At 44.3% G+C, this 22,643-nt stretch overlaps 1 protein-coding gene across 2 annotated transcripts in view; it reads left to right on the top strand.

Moving 5' to 3' along the window:
- The window catches only part of CERK (ceramide kinase), a 159,935-nt gene that overhangs the window by 94,114 nt on the left and 43,178 nt on the right, over positions 1 to 22,643 (top strand). For both annotated transcript variants that reach the window (XM_063927116.1, XM_063927117.1), the window contains 3 exons: positions 7,473 to 7,536; positions 12,192 to 12,337; positions 22,480 to 22,554. In XM_063927116.1, coding sequence (XP_063783186.1) covers positions 7,473 to 7,536; positions 12,192 to 12,337; positions 22,480 to 22,554 — 285 coding nt within the window. The remainder of the gene's footprint in view (positions 1 to 7,472; positions 7,537 to 12,191; positions 12,338 to 22,479; positions 22,555 to 22,643) is intronic.

The following is a 22,643-nucleotide window of genomic DNA, read 5'->3' as shown; positions in this document are numbered from 1 at the left end:
CATTTGGAAAATATTGTTCTTCAGTGGTAATCTTCGTTTACAAAATAATTATATATATATATATATATATTTCTCTAACGTCCTAAGTGGATGCTGGGGACTCCGTCAGGACCATGGGGAATAGCGGCTCCGCAGGAGACAGGGCACAAAAATAAAGCTTTATGATTAGGTGGTGTGTACTGGCTCCTCCCCCTATGACCCTCCTCCAAGCCCCAGTTAGGTTTTTGTGCCCGTCCGAGCAGGGTGCAATCTAGGTGGCTCTCTTAAAGAGCTGCTTAGAAAAGTTTTTTTAGGTTTTTTATTTTCAGTGAGTCCTGCTGGCAACAGGCTCACTGCATCGAGGGACTTAGGGGAGAGAATTTCAACTCACCTGCGTGCAGGATGGATTGGATTCTTAGGCTACTGGACACCATTAGCTCCAGAGGGAGTCGGAACACAGGTCTCACCCTGGGGTTCGTCCCGGAGCCGCGCCGCCGACCCCCCTTACAGATGCTGAAGATTGAAGGTCCGGAAACAGGCGGCAGAAGGCTCTTCAGTCTTCATGAAGGTAGCGCACAGCACTGCAGCTGTGCGCCATTGTTGTCACACACTTCACACCAAGCGGTCACGGAGGGTGCAGGGCGCTGCTGGGGGCGCTCTGGGCAGCAATATTTTAATACCTTATGGCAAAAGAATACATCACATATAGCCATTAAGGCTATATGTATGTATTTAACCCATGCCAGTCATCTAAATCTACGGGAGGAAAGCCCGCCGAAATAGGGGGCGGGGCTTATTCTCCTCAGCACACAGCGCCATTTTCCTGCTCAGCTCCGCTGTGAGGAAGGCTCCCAGGACTCTCCCCTGCACTGCACTACAGAAACAGGGTAAAACAGAGAGGGGGGGCATTTTTTGGCGATATATTGGATATATTTAAGCTGCTATAAGGAACAACACTTATATAAGGTTGTTCCCATATATATTATAGCGCTTGGGTGTGTGCTGGCAAACTCTCCCTCTGTCTCCCCAAAGGGCTAGTGGGGTCCTGTCTTCGATAAGAGTATTCCCTGTGTGTCTGCTGTGTGTCGGTACGTGTGTGTCGACATGTATGAGGACGATGTTGGCGTGGAGGCAGAGCAATTGCCGATAATGGTGATGTCACCCCCCAGGGAGTCGACACCGGAATGGATGGCTTTGTTTATGGAATTACGTGATAATGTCAGCACATTACAAAAATCAGTTGACGACATGAGACGGCCGGCAAACCAGTTAGTACCTGCCCAGGCGTCTCAGACACCGTCAGGGGCTGTAAAACGCCCTTTACCTCAGTCGGTCGACACAGACCCAGACACAGACACTGAATCTAGTGTCGACGGTGATGAAACAAACGTATTTTCAAGTAGGGCCACACGTTATATGATCACGGCAATGAAGGAGGCTTTGCATATCTCTGATACTGCAAGTACCACAAAAAGGGGTATTATGTGGGGGGTGAAAAAACTACCTGTAGTTTTTCCTGAATCAGAGGAATTAAATGATGTATGTGATGAAGCGTGGGTTAACCCAGATAGAAAAATGCTAATTTCAAAAAAGTTATTAGCATTATACCCTTTCCCGCCAGAGGTTAGGGCGCGCTGGGAAACACCCCCTAGGGTGGATAAGGCGCTCACACGCTTATCAAAACAAGTGGCGTTACCGTCTCCTGATACGGCCGCCCTCAAGGATCCAGCGGATAGGAGACTGGAAACTACCCTAAAAAGTATATACACACATACTGGTGTTATACTGCGACCAGCCATCGCCTCAGCCTGGATGTGCAGTGCTGGGGTCGTCTGGTTGGATTCCCTGACTGAAAATATTGATACCCTGGATAGGGACAGTATTTTATTGACTATAGAGCAATTAAAGGATGCTTTCCTTTATATGCGAGATGCGCAGAGAGATATTTGCACTCTGGCATCGAGAGTAAATGCGATGTCCATATCTGCCAGAAGGAGTTTATGGACGCTACAGTGGTCAGGTGATGCGGATTCCAAACGACATATGGAAGTATTGCTGTATAAAGGGGAGGAATTATTTGGCGTCGGTCTATCGGATCTGGTGGCCACGGCAACTGCCGGAAAATCCACTTTTTTACCTCAGACCCCCTCCCAACAGAAAAAGACACCGTCTTTTCAGCCGCAGTCCTTTCGGTCCTATAAGAACAAGCGGACAAAAGGACAGTCATATCTGCCTCGGGGCAGAGGAAGGGGTAAGAGAGGGCAGCAAGCAGCCCCTGCCCAGGAACAGAAGCCCTCCCAGGGTTCTGCAAAGCCCTCAGCATGACGCTGGGGCCGTACAAGCGGACTCAGGAGCGGTGGGGGGTCGACTCAAGAATTTCAGCGCACAGTGGGCTTGCTCACAGGTGGACCCCTGGATTCTGCAGGTAGTATCTCAGGGTTACAGGTTGGAATTCGAGAAGTCTCCCCCTCGCCGGTTCCTAAAGTCTGCTTTGCCAACGTCTCCCTCAGACAGGGCGACGGTATTGGAAGCCATTCACAAGCTGTTTTCTCAGCAGGTGATAGTCAAGGTACCCCTCCTACAACAGGGAAAGGGGTATTACTCCACGCTATTTGTGGTACCGAAGCCGGACGGCTCGGTAAGACCTATTCTAAATCTGAAATCTTTGAACCTGTACATACAAAAATTCAAGTTCAAGATGGAGTCACTCAGAGCAGTGATAGCGAATCTGGAAGAAGGGGACTTTATGGTGTCCCTGGACATAAAGGATGCTTACCTGCATGTCCCAATTTGCCCTTCACATCAAGGGTACCTCAGGTTCGTGGTGCAAAACTGTCATTATCAGTTTCAGACGCTGCCGTTTGGATTGTCCACGGCACCTCGGGTCTTTACCAAGGTAATGGCCGAAATGATGATCCTTCTACGAAGAAGAGGCGTATTAATTATCCCTTACTTGGACGATCTCCTGATAAGGGCAAGGTCCAGAGAACAGCTGGAAGACGGAGTAGCACTAACCCAACTAGTGCTGCAACAACACTGGTGGATTCTGAATTTTCCAAAATCTCAGTTGACCCCGACGACACGTCTGCTGTTCCTGGGAATGATTCTGGACACGGTTCAGAAAAAGGTGTTTCTTCCGGAGGAGAAAGCCAGGGAGTTATCCGAACTTGTCAGGAACCTCCTAAAACCAGGGACAGTGTCTGTGCATCAATGCACAAGAGTCCTGGGAAAGATGGTGGCTTCTTACGAAGCGATTCCATTCGGCAGATTCCACGCACAAACTTTTCAGTGGGATCTGCTGGACAAATGGTCCGGATCGCATCTGCAGATGCATCAGCGGATAACCTTATCGCCACGGACAAGGGTGTCTCTTCTGTGGTGGTTGCAGAGTGCTCATCTGTTAGAGGGCCGCAGATTCGGCATACAGGACTGGGTCCTGGTGACCACGGATGCCAGTCTGAGAGGCTGGGGAGCGGTCACACAAGGAAGAAACTTCCAGGGAGTATGGTCAAGCCTGGAGATGTCTCTTCACATAAATATACTGGAGCTAAGAGCGATTTACAATGCTCTAAGTCTGGCAAAACCCCTGCTTCAGGGTCAGCCGGTGTTGATCATCACGGCAACATCACGGCAGTCGCCCACGTAAACAGACAGGGCGGCACAAGAAGCAGGACAGCAATGGCAGAAGCTGCAAGGATTCTTCGCTGGGCGGAAGATCATGTGATAGCACTGTCAGCAGTATTCATTCCGGGAGTGGACAACTGGGAAGCAGACTTCCTCAGCAGACACGATCTACACCCGGGAGAGTGGGGACTTCATCCAGAAGTCTTCCACATGATTGTGAACCGTTGGGAAAAACCAATGGTGGATATGATGGCGTCCCGCCTCAACAAAAAACTGGACAGGTATTGCGCCAGGTCAAGAGATCCTCAGGCAATAGCTGTGGACGCTCTGGTAACACCGTGGGTGTTCCAGTCAGTGTATGTGTTCCCTCCTCTGCCTCTCATACCAAAAGTACTGAGAATTATACGGCAAAAGGGAGTAAGAACGATACTAGTGGCTCCGGATTGGCCAAGAAGAACTTGGTACCCGGAACTTCAAGAGATGCTCACGGAGGATCCGTGGCCTCTACCTCTAAGACGGGACCTGCTTCAGCAGGGACCGTGTCTATTCCAAGACTTACCGCGGCTGCGTTTGACGGCATGGCGGTTGAACGCCGAATTCTAAAGGAAAAAGGCATTCCGGAAGAGGTCATTCCTACACTGGTAAAAGCCAGGAAGGAGGTGACTGCACAACATTATCACCGCATTTGGAGAAAATATGTTGCGTGGTGTGAGGCCAGGAAGGCCCCCACGGAGGAATTTCAACTGGGTCGATTCCTACATTTCCTGCAAACAGGATTGTCTATGGGCCTCAAATTGGGGTCTATTAAGGTTCAAATTTCGGCCCTGTCGATTTTCTTCCAGAAAGAATTGGCTTCAGTTCCTGAAGTCCAGACTTTTGTAAAAGGAGTACTACATATACAGCCCCCGGTTGTGCCCCCAGTGGCACCGTGGGATCTTAATGTAGTCTTGGATTTTCTCAAATCCCATTGGTTTGAGCCGCTCAAATCGGTGGAGCTGAAGTATCTTACATGGAAAGTAACCATGCTACTGGCCCTGGCTTCAGCCAGGAGAGTATCAGAATTGGCGGCTTTATCATATAAGAGCCAATATCTGATTTTCCATACGGACAGGGCAGAACTGCGGACGCGTCCTCATTTTCTGCCTAAGGTGGTGTCAGCGTTTCACCTGAACCAGCCTATTGTGGTGCCTGCGGCTACTAACGAGTTGGAGGATTCCAAGTTGTTGGACGTGGTCCGGGCATTGAAAATATATATTTCAAGAACGGCGGGAGTCAGAAAGTCTGACTCACTGCTTATATTGTATGCACCCAACAAGATGGGTGCTCCTGCTTCTAAGCAGACGATTGCTCGTTGGATTTGTAGCACAATTCAACTTGCACATTCTGTGGCAGGCTTGCCACAACCTAAATCTGTCAAGGCCCATTCCACAAGGAAAGTGGGCTCATCCTTGGCGGCTGCCCGGGGAGTCTCGGCATTACAACTCTGCCGAGCTGCTACTTGGTCAGGGGCAAACACGTTTGCAAAATTCTACAAATTTGATACCCTGGCTGAGGAGGACCTTGAGTTCTCTCATTCGGTGCTGCAGAGTCATCCGCACTCTCCCGCCCGTTTGGGAGCTTTGGTATAATCCCCATGGTCCTGACGGAGTCCCCAGCATCCACTTAGGACGTTAGAGAAAATAAGAATTTACTTACCGATAATTCTATTTCTCGTAGTCCGTAGTGGATGCTGGGCGCCCATCCCAAGTGCGGATTGTCTGCAATACTTGTACATAGTTATTGTTACAAAAAAATCGGGTTGTTATTTGTTGTGAGCCGTCTGTTCAGAGGCTCCTACGTTTGTCATACTGTTAACTGGGTTCAGATCACAAGTTATACGGTGTGATTGGTGTGGCTGGTATGAGTCTTACCCGGGGTTCAATATCCTTCCTTATTGTGTACGCTCGTCCGGGCACAGTATCCTAACTGAGGCTTGGAGGAGGGTCATAGGGGGAGGAGCCAGTACACACCACCTAATCCTAAAGCTTTATTTTTGTGCCCTGTCTCCTGCGGAGCCGCTATTCCCCATGGTCCTGACGGAGTCCCCAGCATCCACTACGGACTACGAGAAATAGAATTATCGGTAAGTAAATTCTTATTATATATATATATTTACAGTATATAATATATTACTAATTTGCTTTTCCATTTTCACCTGAACATTCAAATAATCTACAAGGAAGCTTAGCATTCTTTAAGGTGTACTGTATATTATACATAATTTACTATTGCAGTTACAGAGGCCCTCACTAACATTCCGCAGTTGTCACTGCTAGTGTCAGAGTGCAGATAGCAGCCTTATTTTCATCTCTATAATTGCAGCAACTTGTAAGGATCTGTAACTGTAGTAATTATCAGAATTATCAGTATTCCAATATTTAATTTACTTTCTTTCATTTTACTTTAAAAGGATTTTTTATTCCTTCACTTGCCTTCTGCATTGACACTGTGGAACTTAGCATGATCATAATAGCTGTATTAATTAGTGAATGTATAAATTCTTGCTTTTCGGGTCAGTGTTAGAATTAGAATAAATAAACTAGGTGGTGTATATGTTCTACTTGATAATGTTACTAAGTGGATGAGCTGTATGCTTGCTGTAAAGACACAAATGATCTAAACCTGCAATGTAACGTGGTAGTTTAGGGTAAATGTTGTTCTAGGTCTATTTTGGCAGGATGTGAATGTATGCCAAAACTAACTGCAATACAACTCTGCCACACCATTGGAAATTTGACAACGTAGACCGGACCATTTTGAATACAATTTGTATGGGGCACCAAATGGATTTGTGCTGTCTTTTAGACTTGCAAACATTAGGCATGATTTAGAAGTGGATGTTAACTGAACCCAATACTGATATTGGTGCAGTTGAGTGATTATTTGCTACTGCGCATGCACAAATTATTCCAGAAACCCCTATGGCGCATGTCTTCTCAGACTACTCACAAAGGTGTTGTGTATGGGATTGCTGGTATCAGAAATGGATTAGTCAAGTGATGGGCGGTGATTGGAAGGTGGCCCCACGTCAGTGCAAATAATCTCTGCCTTGTTGGCCTGTGATGCTTACTGCATTATCGGATGCATTGCTGCTTCCGTGGTGGCCAATATTCAGAGGGAAATACTGCGCCTGCCATATGCTGCTGCAAGCATCGAAGGTACTTGCTATGATGCGCCATGATGAAATGTGTAGAACCACCTTCATACAAGGGGGGCAGAAAATTGGTGTATCAGGGCTCTCCAGGGCACGCTGTTGCACAGTAGAAAGGAAGCAGTAGTGTCCATTTCTGAACCGGGACCATTATTTTAACTAGATTTAAGCAGACAGAATAGAACTTTATTGTAGTCCTGTTATACATAAGACTTTTTCTTAAAGAAACAAAGGTGTGATCGCCGGGATCCCGACTTGCAGTATTTTAACCGCTTCCCACCCTTACAGTTACTCACACTGCAAGTAGTATTGAACACTGTTGAGGGAGTGCAGACTGTACACCTGTACAATGAGGGTGAATGTTTGACTGGACCAAGGATACAGGGACAGAGGATATGTTCTCTCTGTAATGCATATATGCACTGTCTCTCCTGTTTAGTCTCTAGTTGCAGTGATGGTTGAGATGCATTCACCAATAGCCATTTGCAGCTCACAGTGAATTTACAACCGGCACTGGGAAGCACCCATGTGGATGATCCCTTATTCACCTCTGAACTTCATAGCTCAGCAGTGTTGAGATTAGTCTGAAAATTCTTATATTAATTTCAGTTTTACTTGATGAATACCATTGCCACTAAGTGCGATCTTAGTTTTCTGTAACAATTTATTTTCTACACAGTGACAGAATATGCAAACCATGCTAGAGATAGCCTGTATGATGTCAATCTGGAAAATTATGATGGGTGAGTATTATTATTTTAAGTCAAAACTATTGTACTACATGCTATATGTTTTACAATACATCATATGCATGTTTTTCTTTTTTTTTATCTTACAGTTTTACACATGCAAGAAAAAAATATATTATATTTATATAATATAGGGCTTTAGACTGCTGTCCTTGGGGTGTTTGGTAACAAGTACTAACAGCTGACTTGCAGGACATTGTTCTGTTGAGTCAGTTATATGATGGAGTGGCTTGGTGGAAGGCACTGCATTACTAAGGGACTTCCCATTATCAGACTACAGAAATGTCAGTAAATCTATAAAATTGACAGCAGCCATCATACAGTGCATCCGGAAAGTATTCACAGTGCTTCACTTTTTCCACATTTTGTTACGTTATAGCCTTATTCCAAAATGGAATAAATTAATTTTTCCCTCAAAATTCTACACACAATACCCCATAATGACAACGTGAAAAATCTAAAATAAAAAATGAAGAAACCACATGTACATAAGTATTCACAGCCTTTGCCATGAAGCTCAAAATTGAGCTCAGGTGCATCCTATTTCCACTGATCATCCTTGAGACGTTCCTACAGCTTAGTTGGAGTCTACCTGTGGTAAATTCAGTTGATTGGACATGATTTGGAAAGGCTCACACCTGTCTATATAAAGTCCCACACTTGACAGCGCATCTCTGAGCACAAACCAAGCATGAAGTCAAAGGAATTGTCTGTAGACCTCAGAGACAGGATTGTCTCATGGCAAAAATTTGTGTAAGGGTACAGAAAAATATCTGCTGCTTTGAAGGTCCCAATGAGCACAGTGGCCTCCATCATCCGTAAATGGAAGAAGTTCGGAACCACCAGGACTCTTCCTATAGCTGGCTGGCCGCCTAAACTGAGCGATCGGGGGAGAAGGGCCCTAGTCAGGGAGGTGACCAAGAACCCAATGGTCACTCTGTCAGAGCTACAGAATTCCTCTGTGGAGAGAGGAGAACCTTCCAGAAGGACAACCATCTCTGCTGCAATCCACCAATCAGGCCTGTATGGTAGAGTGATCAGACGGCAGCCACTCCTTAGTTAAAAAGCACATGGCAGCCTGCCTGGAGTTTGCCAAAATGCACCTGAAGGACTCTCAGACCTTGAGAAACAAAATTCTCTGGTCTGATGAGACAAAGATTGAACTCTTTGGTGTGAATGCCAGGCGTCATGTTTGAAGGAAACCAGGCACTGCTCGTCACCATGCCAATGCCATCCCTACAATGAAGCATGATGGTGGCAGCATCATGCTGTGGGGATCTTTTTCAGCGGCAGGAACTAGGAGACTAGTTAGGATAGAGGGAAAGATGAATGCAGCAATGTACAGAAACATCCGGGATGAAAACCTGCTTCAGCGCGCTCTTGACCTCAGACTGGGCGACGGTTTATCTTTCAGCAGGGCAACGACCCTAAGCACACAGCCAGGATATCAAAGGAGACTACTCTGTGACAGCCACCGGAGATCAGCGCTACAGTAGCGCTGCAGGAGGATGTCACACAGCTGCCGACCTCACGGCAGTGTCCACCCGGCTCCATCAAGCGTGACCTCACTTGCTGGAGCTGGGTGGAAGCTGCCTTGAGCGGCGCAGCTGTGAGACATTCTGCTGCAGCGCTAGTGCAGCGCTGATCTCCCCTGTATGCCCGCGGCTGTCCCCCCGTCTCCCTGCGGCTCTCCCCCCCCCCCTCTCCCCTCCTCTCGGGTTCCACATCTCAGTCCGACATTTTTTTATGTCGGACTGAGATGGTTGAAAAGGGGGCCAAAACCTGTCAGTTGTGGCCCAGTTTTCGACACAAGCACGTGGATCGGCAGCTATTCCGCCGATCCGCGAGATTTTTGACAAGTCGAATTCCTCGACTTGTCGAATAGCATTGAATAGGTCGAATCACGTTTCGACCTTAAAAAGTCGAAAACTGCCGTCTTTTCGACAGACGGCAGTTTTCGACACCAATTGAATATACCCCTTAATAACAAAAAGGATAAGGGTTTCCTCTTGGTGTTGGAGAGAATATTTTGTTACAGGTCTAACCGATTGAAATATGTTTTTCAACATGGAATACAGAAGGATAGATAATTCTCAGTGCGCTCAGAGAAAGGCAGCTAGTTAGTGTACTAATCACACAGAGGTAACTCTCATGTGTACCTCCACCCAGAGAATAATCTCAAGCAAACTGCAGAATGATGTGATAATACATACAAGCGCCCAGTGAAGGGACTTAATGGTGGTTCAGAGTCCTTCCACAGTCGATTTTCAATGTTAATATAACAAAGAAAAAAAAGGTGCATATAGTGATGTACCGTTAAAACATTTAATAGACAATCACATGAAACATAACAATCGTAAAACATAAAGTGCATGGATTCCAAAGTGCAGTGAGTGTCCAAAGTGCGTAATTACCAGCAGCAAGTTAGTTCAGGCATGAGGTTTTTTGTTCCACGGCAACTGCGGGTGTCACTTCCTCATTTAGCTGTTCTGCAGACTGTCACACTCGGTCTCCTTTGGATAAAAAAACCAACGCGTTTCTACCCTTCACGGGTCTTTTTCAAGGCTTCCAGCAGAATAAAATAACATATCCCCGTCCTTCCTTTTAAATGAGTCGCTACCAATGAGTGTGAGGCGGGCGCAGGTGGCTCCTATACAGCTAATTGCCTACAAGTCCCATGAGCCTTTTCCGCGCCTCGCCGTCACTTCCTCCCACTCGTTTCCATAACGATCGTACGGCGAGCGCGGACGGCTCCTATCCGTATGATTGCCTACAAGTCCCATGAGCCTCTCCGCGCGTCGCCGTCACTTCCTCCTCTTGACTTCCGGAAGTCACTATATCCCCTTCTCCTCCATGTCCATTCGCTCCATTTTACCGATCCAAGGAGCAGCTCCGGAATACGTATCCATGGCGACGCTGTCCTATACTTCCTCCTTGGTCGTCAAGACGATTTATCAGTTTCAGAGTTCTTTTAATCCAAACATGACTTCGCATGATCGTTTTCGTAAAGTCCCGTTATTAAATGAAATCAGATGGACATTTCATAGAAAGGAGTAAATAAAATGAAGTAATTAATAACTGAGGCATACAGAGTTAAAAAGTTAAAAACAAGGGTGGTAAAGTGTCCAAAGTGCTTAACATGTTTGGTGAATGAAAGTGCAAACACAGTGCAATATCTAGTAGTGTGCAACATCCACCAACGACAATATACCCCAGTAAAATGAAAAAATGGTTTCATAAAAACCACTTAACCTCAAATTCTAAATTGAGCCCCCCGGGTTGTAATGTCCCCAGCTCATAAATTTGTCTCATTTCGGCTTTTGCCAGTTGAGACGACAGATCTCTTTGCCTCCAATGGCCCTTGATCCACTGTAATCCTAAGAACCTTTTTATTGCTGATTGTTTTATGAAACCATTTTTTCATTTTACTGGGGTATATTGTCGTTGGTGGATGTTGCACACTACTAGATATTGCACTGTGTTTGCACTTTCATTCACCAAACATGTTAAGCACTTTGGACACTTTACCACCCTTGTTTTTAACTTTTTAACTCTGTATGCCTCAGTTATTAATTACTTCATTTTATTTACTCCTTTCTATGAAATGTCCATCTGATTTCATTTAATAACGGGACTTTACGAAAACGATCATGCAAAGTCATGTTTGGATTAAAAGAACTCTGAAACTGATAAATCGTCTTGACGACCAAGGAGGAAGTATAGGACAGCGTCGCCATGGATACATATTCCGGAGCTGCTCCTTGGATCGGTAAAATGGAGCGAATGGACATGGAGGAGAAGGGGATATAGTGACTTCCGGAAGTCAAGAGGAGGAAGTGACGGCGACGCGCGGAGAGGCTCATGGGACTTGTAGGCAATCATACGGATAGGAGCCGTCCGCGCTCGCCGTACGATCGTCATGGAAACGAGTGGGAGGAAGTGACGGCGAGGCGCGGAAAAGGCTCATGGGACTTGTAGGCAATTAGCTGTATAGGAGCCACCTGCGCCCGCCTCACACTCATTGGTAGCGACTCATTTAAAAGGAAGGACGGGGATATGTTATTTTATTCTGCTGGAAGCCTTGAAAAAGACCCGTGAAGGGTAGAAACGCGTTGGCTTTTTTATCCAAAGGAGACCGAGTGTGACAGTCTGCAGAACAGCTAAATGAGGAAGTGACACCCGCAGTTGCCGTGGAACAAAAAACCTCATGCCTGAACTAACTTGCTGCTGGTAATTACGCACTTTGGACACTCACTGCACTTTGGAATCCATGCACTTTATGTTTTACGATTGTTATGTTTCATGTGATTGTATATTAAATGTTTTAACGGTACATCACTATATGCACTTTTTTTTCTTTGTTATATTAACATTGAAAATCGACTGTGGAAGGACTCTGAACCACCATTAAGTCCCTTCACTGGGCGCTTGTATGTATTATCACATCATTCTGCATGTTTTTCAACATGCTTATATTTTACTCCCTTTTGACTTTTTTTTACTATTAGTGCTAGGAGAAGATGAGGTATTAGCCAATATAGCCTTTAGATATAGAACGCATTGTTAAAGTTTGTTTTCATTACACAAGAACCGAAGAGCTGGTAATATTTGTTGTGTAACTGAGCTTCATTTGTTTTTATCACTGGCAGCATTGTTTGTGTTGGTGGCGATGGAATGTTCAGTGAAGTGCTGCATGGCCTGATAGGCCGGATACAAAAGGATTGTGATGTTGATCAGAACACTCCCAAAGTCCCATTATCTCCGTGCAATATGAGGATTGGCATTATTCCTGCTGGTAAGGCAACTAATTATGTTCATGCTGACCTCATATTGTTCTGCTTCATTTGTAATTTTGTGACATTGACTGTTCTGCTCAGTGATGCAGCTCATTTTAATATTCCATATGTGACCTTGCAGTGCTCAGAAAGCTCATTTTAAGTATGGTGAAGAGATAGCATATTAAAATTATACAGTATATTCTGGTTCATGCTAGCATCAATTAGTATTAAACTGTGTGTATATGTACTCATTGGGTTTGTCTGATTCTGTAAATCGTCATTTTCTGTCTTATGTACTTTAGTCAATGTATTTTATGTGTTTATATAAATTAAGTCTTAAAAGCATTTATTTCATGGAATGGAAATGTGTTCAAAATGTGTTTTAGTTTTTTTTTTAATGCAAATTAAGTAACCCATTTGCCATTTGAATTGCAATGTTGAGTGGTCTGACCCTACTTACCTCTTAAAGCTGCACAACCATTTATAGAAAAGATTTTTACCAAATTACCCCTTACCTATGCAAAGCCCCAAGGCTATTACATGGGGCCAAATGTATTAGAGTGAGAGTTTCAGAAAGTGAGCGATTTGGTAAGGTTTTTCAGTTTTTTTTAAAGTGGCAATCATTTACACTGCAAAACCAGGTTGATCTTGCTGTGTAAATGATTGCCACTTTAAAAAAAACTGAAAAACCTTACCAAATCTCTCACTTTCTGAAACTCTCACTCTATTACATTTGGCCCATGATGTTGTTTTTTCCCTACCATGGTGGGAAACATTACTGTGTGAAGAGTGAGTGGCAGTCAAGCGGTTGTGACTGTGAGTGATCTTCCTGCTCACACTCCGCTCCTCTGCCATTAAAAGTGATTACCTACATTAATTTGTTGATGGTATGTTGCAGAATGAAAAGTGGCAGTAGATTGCAGTTCCCAGTGATGGCCACCACAGTGAATGTACTCAAACTTTACAGTTAACTTGCATTACTTCACATATTTGGAGGTCCTGGAAATACACATTATGATCCATTATATATACATGTGCATCACCTTTCCACATTCTTCTTTCCATATATAGCAGTACCAAATCTTCGCAACAGCCCTTGAGCAAGTGGCCTTAGCTAGGATTCACACTCTACACTGCCACAGTTGACCTCAAGCAAGATGCAAAGAACCCTAACATCTTCATAAAAACTTTTGCGCAAAGTAGGATGTTATTGTCATAAATATCATACAGTACTTGACTTTTTCACATAGGGGCAGATGCATTAATCCTGGAGAAGTGATAAAGCAGTGATAAGGCTAATGTGATAACGCAGCAGCCAATCAGTACGTTTGTGAAATGACAGATAGGAGCTGATTTGCTGGTGTGTTATCACCTTCCACTTATCACTGCTTCATCACTTCTCCAGGCTTAATACATCTACACCATTTATTGTTATCTATCACTTCTATAAAAAAAAAGCTATGGACACTGCTAAACAAACATACTTCCAGTCTCACATTTCTAACCCTAAATGTTCTTTTAATTAACTTGAACCTCTTCATAACCCTCCCATAATAAAATCTACCAAGCACCATCTGTGGCAACTTTCTTGTTTCCGCCTGTAAAAAGAAAATTGAGAGCATCACACTCAAAATTGTATCTTCTTCTGCAGCTAGAACCTACAGTACTCGGTTCCTTACCTCTTCCTCTACTTTGATCTCTCAAATGAGGATAAAGTATCTTCTCTCCTTTTATGTTCCAACTCCACTACCTGTCTTTTTGATCATATACCCTCACAAATCAGTAAAGCTGTCTCCTGTACTTATCACATCCTTAAGTAAAATCTATAATCTCTCTCCTTAGTCAGGCATGAAGTGATCACTGATATTATGGGAAAAAATTACATTTTAACTTCTCATATTACCTTCGCATCTCTTGCCCCTACACTCCCCTCGCATGCTTTCTTTCTCACACAAACTAGTTCAGTCAGGCTATCGTTCCCAATATTCCACTCAGACTGCACTGTCTAAGGTGCAATGATTTGAACACTGATAAATGAAAATGCGTTTACTTGGTTCTTATTTTCCTGGAGCTCGCTGCTCATTTGACTCTGTTGACAATTCTCTTTTTCCTGCAAACACTGCTTTCTGTAGGTCTTCAGAACATCCTATTCTGGTTCTCTTACTAATTATGAAATCGCACTTTGTGTTTGTTTTACTGGATCCACCTCCTCTGTGCTTTATTTGCAAGTTGGAGTACCATAAGGTTCAGTTGTAGGGCCTGTAGTTTTCTCTGTCTATAGCATGTCTCCTAGAAAAATAAAAAGCTAATTTGGATTTCAGTACCTAAATGCATTTATTCTCTCTGGACCACACACCATTTTATCTTGATGTCCTCTTGCTACCTCACACTCAGTCTTTCAAAAACTGTGCTAATAATATTCCCTAGTCAACAGAATCTACCTAGCTGACATATATGTCTCTGTTAACAACACATAAATCAACCTTTATTCTGAACTATCCTTTATAACCCACATTAAATCTATTTCCAAATACTGTTACATACATCTAATGCATAGGCGTGACTTACCGCAGTGACACCTGATGCTGTGCCGTAAAAAAAGTGCGGGGCTTCACTGGAGGGGTGGAGCGGCGCATACCAACCCTCCCCTCCCCCTGTTTTCGTCACTCCAGGGGTTCAGGAGAGGTGAGCTACCCCTGTGGGGTGCTGTGGCTGTAGTGCTGGCTCCTACACAGTGACAGGAGCCGAGTTGTGCACATAATGTTACAGTGCCGCACCCCCCTTGTGACGCCACTGATCTAATAAACCTCCCCAGTATACAGTATGACTCAAGACAGACCCTGGAAAAACTTAAATTCATGCATCCATTTTCTCCCTTATTAAGTACTGCCTCCTTAGTGGTTTTCCCTAATCAGGCTTTCACTACTAGAATGTCTTTAGAATGCAGCAGCTAGACTAATTTTCCTCGCAGAGCATTATGCTACTGCTGCTCCGCTCTGTCAGTCCTTACATTGGCTGCCTGTATTTCTACTGAATTTAATATAAAATGCTTCAACTAACATAGAAGGCCTTAAACAATTCTACACCAACATATGTCACTTTCCTTGTCTCAAAATATATCCCAACACAACCCATGTGCTCCACACAAGATAAACATGTCTCGTCACACTCATTACCTGCTCCCTTTCCTGATTTACAGGACTTTTTATGGTCTGCACCTGCTTAGTGGGATTTCTCTCTTGCACAAAAATACTTTTCTCTAGCCTTCCAACCTTCAAGTGTTCCCTAAAATCTCACCACTTTAAGCAAGCCTATCAAATTATCAGAAGCATTCGCTTAACCTCCCAGTTCATCTACAAATTTACCTCCTCTCTGCATAGCTCCAACAAAATTTTACATGTGTACTTTCCATACGCAAATGAAATGAAACGGTGTATAACTGGATCATTTAGCCCACTTACCACTTTCCATGTGTACCACTTAACCTCGTTTATCAAATTCCTATTTCCGTATACATTGTAAGCTTGCAAGCAGGGCCCTTTTGTCTGTCTATCTGTTAATACCAGTCTTGTTTTATTATTGTGTTCCTAATTGTAAAGCACAATGGAAAGAATAGAGAATGTTAATAAATCTCAAATCTTGCTTGCTAAATTCATATTTTTTTCTCTTTTTAATTGTAGACTTTTTATTACGGTGGTATTGTAGAAATACATACAATATATTAAGCACAGTCACAGCTGCAGAACGTAACAAGCTGTGTCTTGGCAAGTGTTGTTGCACAACTTGGCAAAGCTTATATCGCACTACAGAAATAACAATTTTTTTAGAATGTGAAATTTTCCAGAGCATTGATATTATTGTCCTTTTTTAAAGGAGTTCTCAACTTTAATTATTAAGTTTTCTAAATTCCTCTCCAGTAGTGGAACTTTGGTGGCAGCACCTCCTGAGGCCCCACTGTTAGCTTTGTTTAGTAAGGTGCTGAACTCTTCTTAATCCCTTTATGCTATTGGATGAGAGATCATCTAATGCAATCAGAGCTGAGTGACACCAAAGAGATCCCAGCGATATGGAAGCTGGCTTAATAAAGCAGATTGTGGGCGGTACCACCGCCAGAGTACTATTATTGGGGAGGGAATGATTTGCCAAGAGGGAATATCCCTTTTAAAGTGCTAGTGAAAGCAATGTTTGAGTGTTTCTATTGGTCCCTCTGGAGCAGGTTATCATGTAAGTGGGAAGGCACTTCTGTCAGACAGTGACTGATGTGCATTTTTGCAAAGCAAGAATGCCTAGTCGAGATTGCTTGATTTTATACACAGGGGAAAGGATATATGATCTCGCTTCATCTGTATCTTTTTACCAGTATCAGATTCCTTCAGTTAACCTTCTGTGGCGAGAGTGTTTGGTCACCTTTAAAGCTACTTTCCTACTTTGCTGTGGTGGATCCGGTATGATATACCAACAGACAGGATACCGGTTGTCAGTATACAGACAGCGGCATCCTGTATGCCGGAACACCAGCAGCGAGTCTCCTCGTGGGCTTGCTGCGCTCGCCACGCCACAGGTTTATTCCCACTCTGATGGTGGCGTGGACCCACCAACCGAGTGGGAAGTACAGGCATGTATTGGTTTTCCGGCCGTCTGTAAAATACTGGATGTTGGGATTCCGGCGTAGGTAGCCTGAACACTGGAATCCCGACAGCTAGCAATTTAAATGCATCCTGCTGTGGGAGTGCTGCATGTTTTCCATTGTGAGAGGGTTTGTAACTGCAAGGACCAATAGGAATAGTCAAAAGATGGTTGCTTTTAGCATTAGAGGAATGCACAATTTGAGATCACCTTTTTCTCTCACCCCCTGAGCATGTATTATCTTGCCTCAGTGCCGTAACTAGACATTTTAGCGCTGTGTGCAAGGAACGGCATTGGCGCACCCCTCCCCCTTATGTAAAATAGGGGCAGTGCGCGACATAGGCGCGCATCAAAAATATAGAGGCGTGGCTACTTGGGGAAGGGGTGTGGCCACAAAGAATACCAATTCATATTACGGTGCACAGTAGTCTCCATTATTCAAATTACGCCGCACAGTAGCGCCACTACACCAGGTAGAGCACTTTTTATACATTACAGCGGACAGATTCCCCTTTTACACATTACGGCAGCCAGCCCCCCTTTTTACACATTACGGCAGACAGCGTCCACTGTTCACACATTACGGCAGACAGCATCCCTTTTTACCCATTAGGGCAGACAGCGTCCCCTTTTTACCCATTAGGGCAGACAGTGTCCCCTTTTTACCCATTAGGGCAGACAGCATCCCCTTTTTACCCATTAGGGCAGACAGCATCCCCTTTTTACCCATTAGGGCAGACAGCATCCCCTTTTTACCCATTAGGGCAGACAGCGTCCCCTTTTTACCCATTAGGGTGGACAGCGTCCCTTTTTACCCATTAGGGCGGACAGCGTCCCCTTTTTACCCATTAGGGCGGACAGCGTCCCCTTTTTACCCATTAGGGCAGAGTCCCCCTGTTTACATATTAAGGCAGACAGCGTCCACATTTTACACATTACTGCAGGCAGAGTCCCCTTTTTACACATTACGGCAGACAGCATCCCCTTTTTACACATTACGGCAGACAGCGTCCCCTTTTTACACATTACGGCAGACAGCGTCCCCTTTTTACACATTACGGCAGACAGCGTCCCCTGTTTACACATTACGGCAGACAGCGTCCCCTGTTTACACATTACGGCAGACAGCGTCCCCTGTTTACACATTACGGCAGACAGCGTCCCCTGTTTACACATTACGGCAGACAGCGTCCCCTGTTTACACATTACGGCAGACAGCGTCCCCTGTTTACACATTACGGCAGACAGCGTCCCCTGTTTACACATTACGGCAGACAGCGTCCCCTGTTTACACATTACGGCAGACAGCGTCCCCTGTTTACACATTACGGCAGACAGCGTCCCCTGTTTACACATTACGGCAGACAGCGTCCCCTGTTTACACATTATGGCAGACAGCGTCCCCTGTTTACACATTACGGCAGACAGCGTCCCCTGTTTACACATTACGGCAGACAGCGTCCCCTGTTTACACATTACGGCAGACAGTCCCCCCCTTTTACACCTTGCGTCAGAAAGTCCCCCCCCCCCCCCTTTACACATTACGGCAGACAGCGTCCACCTTTTACACATTACGGCAGACAGTCCCCCTTTTTACACATTACGGCAGCCAGTCCCCTTTTTACACATTACGGCAGACAGCATCCCCTTTTTACACATTACGGCAGACAGCATCCCCTTTTTACACATTACGGCAGACAGCATCCCCTTTTACACATCTCCTGTAGGTAACAGTACAGGGTGTGCAGACAGGTTCTGTACTGCATAGCTGGGATACCCAGAACACAACACCCACTCACCTATACCTGCAGTGGGGAGTATGGGTATGCTCCATGAGTAGATCATGTCCCCTATTAGCCAGCTCCAGAGGAGAGGGCTCTGGAGGGCTGCATAATCACTGCTTTCCCCACTGATCTACTGTCCACCACCCGATATCAGGTTGATTGGTGGTCAGCCGGAATCACAGTCTTAGCTGGTACCTGGAGGAGCAGGGCTGGGACACCACTGGCAGCACATGGGAAGTGGTGCTGGGATAATGGGGATGATGCAGCCCGAAGTACAAGAAAAGTTTGATTGCTGAACAGTCCTCCTACTCTTCCCCCTGTGTCACACTCACCTCTCGCTGCTGCTGGCATCCCACGCGGGCCCTCTCCTGTACTTTGGCAGCTGATCAGGTGCCCCGTTTCTCTTAAGTAATTTGTCCACCAGCACCAGGAGAGCTGAACCGCTTCCCACACACAGCGAATCCCCGGCTCTGCACGTCAGTTTAGTGTAATAATGCAGCCGCCAATTGCAGATACGCTGCCCTGCTCGCAGGACGCTAGGCACAGTGGAGGGCAGCCCTGGGGTTCTCTCTACACGAAGTCTGCAACGGCTTCACTGTGGGGCTGCTGCAGGACATTCCTGGACCCTAGCGCCTTCTGTTGGTTGGCACTCTATTTGCTAGCGTAGTTGGTGTAATGGGAAAACCAGGCCAGTGCTGCCCGGCCACATGTGTGTGCCAGCGGATGCGTCCTCAGTGCAGATGCGCTGCGTGCAACGCACCGCTGGCCCACACCTAGTTACGTCCGTGTCTTGCCTATTCTGTATTGTATGATGATTTTTCTTTTCCTATTGCTATTTGTTTTGGACTAATAATATACCACTTTGTAGTACATTGACTATAATAGTTTTTAAATGTGTCCTGTAGCTCTGTAATAAATGAGAGTTTAGCTGCATTGTACTCGTCCTTGTTATGATGAAATGTACTCTTGTGTATCGTCCTCAGTGCAGATGCGCTGCGTGCAACGCACCGCTGGCCCACACCTAGTTACGTCCGTGTCTTGCCTATTCTGTATTGTATGATGATTTTTCTTTTCCTATTGCTATTTGTTTTGGACTAATAATATACCACTTTGTAGTACATTGACTATAATAGTTTTTAAATGTGTCCTGTAGCTCTGTAATAAATGAGAGTTTAGCTGCATTGTACTCGTCCTTGTTATGATGAAATGTACTCTTGTGTATCGACTTTATTCTTATCAATGTTCTTTGGACTGGTTACACAGCGATCCCTTATTAGTCAGCCTGCCCACCCCCTTTACTTTCATACACAGCACAATTTCTTTCCTGAGGTCTTGAATTATTGCAACAAACTCAAAATATAATAAATACCTCTGAAATCCTACTGCTCTGTAAGGCAGAGGTTTTATTAGTAATATGTCAAAGACTGAGATTTATCTGATGTGTTGACTTGAGCGTATAGTTCTATTGAAGCACCATTTTTTTCCCTAAGAGCTGGAAAGACTAATCCTTTTTTGAGAAGCATATGCCCTTGGAATTACATTAAACTTTTTATGTGGGCAGTGATGGAAATAGGGCTGCTTGTGCACAGCGTTTTGATCCATTGCAGCTTTTACTACAAGCTTAGTAAAACTGGATTTAACATACAGTAGCTTATACTGGGCATGTTTCCAGTTCTCCACAGAAAAGGCGAATAAATGAAACTCACCAATTTTCTGTCCAGACGTAACAAAAGCATCGTCTATTTCTGGGATGTAAAACCTAATCATACAACCAGCTGAACTATCACGTTTTCATTTCCGTTGTGAGTAGGTGCTTGTTTTATTGCAGTTGCTATTTTAGCTTTCCTTCTATGTACTGTATATATTTAGTGACTGACTTATATAGTTAATGTGATCTGGACAGGGCAGCTTTCTTAGCTCTATTGCCGGATTAGAAGGAAACTGCAAAGATGTGAACCATTCATATAATGATAATGTGTCCGAGGTAAAGCTAGTAACCCTTAGTGTGACATAGGAGAGAAGAAACCAACTTATCAAAATATATCAAGCTAGTAACCCTTAGTGTGACATAGGAGAGAAGAAACCAACTTATCAAAATATATTGTGTTTTTTTAATTCTTTATAACATTGCTAAACTTCGGAGTCTGGAACTATGGGGTAGGCTCTTTCCACAAGGGTGTGATTTCTGAACTTTGCCTACACAGGACTCCTTTACTTAAACTAACTGGAGTCTGGTCAGTGCGTATGGTTATGGGTCAATGTTTAGGTCAACACCAAATGGTCGACTTGCACTTGGTCGACACAGAAATGGTCAACAAATTAATAGGCCAACATTAGTTTTTGATGATGTTTGGTGTCAAATTTTATGTTGTAGCACGTGGATCCCCAATTAGTGTACCGCTTCGGTCTCCATGCTTCGAGCAAGCTGCCTTGCTGCGCTCGGCACAGGTTACTATTCCCATTCATAGTCCACATGGATGGTTAAATATGAAAAAGTTAAACAAAACTAAAAAAAATAGAAAAAAAACCCTCATGTTGACCATATGCATGACAACCGTTTGGTGTTGAATTATCATCCACATATCAGTGTATACACATGGCACACAGGGTTTAATTACATGTAAATAGGTCCTATAAGTCCTGCTTCCACTTTTTTTTCTTTTTGTTTTAATTCACTGCTTATAGAGACAAGTTCATTAATGTGAAGTGTTACATTTAGTTCAGTGGGCTGTTCAACTGTGATGACAAGACTGTTTGCACTTAATTGTGCAGTGCTGTCTTGTATTAGGCCCCTGCTCCTTAACATGTTTACACACCGTTGTGCTAGCAAATGAGTGATTATCTGTAGGCTTTGCATGCACCACGAATGCTCTGCGCACATGCCAAGGTATTTCTACAAAGCAGCTTGCAGTGAGAATTTAAACGCAGTGATTTACAGGTATCGACCTTTAAGGGACGGTAACGGGGAGTGATTGCAAAAATGCAGGCATGTCTTGGTTGTTTTGGGGGCATGTATCTGCCTTCTGCTGCGATCATATACATAGCGAAACATGGCGCCAGTGTCTCTACTGCCGCAGTCAGTCTGCGTGACCATAGACTCACTCGGAGAATCGATGTTCCTTGTTACTGCGTTGTTGCTACATATATGTACGCAGGTGCTGAGGACTTTGCGATCGCTCCGGTAGGCGTTTATATTCTTTTCTGGGCGGCAGCATTATTTGCGGTGATTAGCAGTTCCGTAGCATGATAAATCACAGCTGCGTAGGCATGTGCGTACAAACATGGACTAGGCTCTAGGTGAAAGGTAGGAAAAATGGCGCAATTCTGTGATTGGGAGGTTATGCCAATAGAAATTTACTCTATCTGTATATCCAACTTCCTTTTACATTCAAGGGAAGAATGCAAGTGGTCTTCAAGTAATGCTTCACAGGGCCTAAAGAGTATTGTGTGCTTAATATAAACACAGCAGATATTTCATATATATATACAATGGTTGATATATATCTATGACAAATACTGACTTTACTTAATCTTTTTAACCAAAGTAACTTTGTAAAAGTCATGTTAAAGGCTTAGAGAGTCCTATCCAAACATCGCCAGCAGCTGTTTGGAAATGTTGTATATTTTATTGTAGCCACCTTGTGCGCATTTTGGTTTTTCTTTTTTACCTCCATTGTTAAATTCATTAAGTCTACATCAGATTATGGCATGTTTATATTTAAATACAGGACGCCTGTGTTTATTTGCAGGTTCTACGGACTGCGTATGCTTTGCTACTGTGGGTATCAGTGATCCAGTAACCTCTGCTTTGCACATCATTTTAGGTAAGTTCCGTATATGAGGGCATTAAGAAATATTGCCAGTGCCGAACATTTTGATTTCTGTTCTCTTCAATAAGCAAGTGATCTATATA

This window comes from Pseudophryne corroboree, chromosome 6, assembly GCF_028390025.1.
Source record: "Pseudophryne corroboree isolate aPseCor3 chromosome 6, aPseCor3.hap2, whole genome shotgun sequence".
NCBI classification, from domain to species: domain Eukaryota; kingdom Metazoa; phylum Chordata; class Amphibia; order Anura; family Myobatrachidae; genus Pseudophryne; species Pseudophryne corroboree.
The sequence above is the reverse complement of the archived record's forward strand: the minus strand, read 5'-3'. Positions and strand labels throughout refer to the sequence as shown.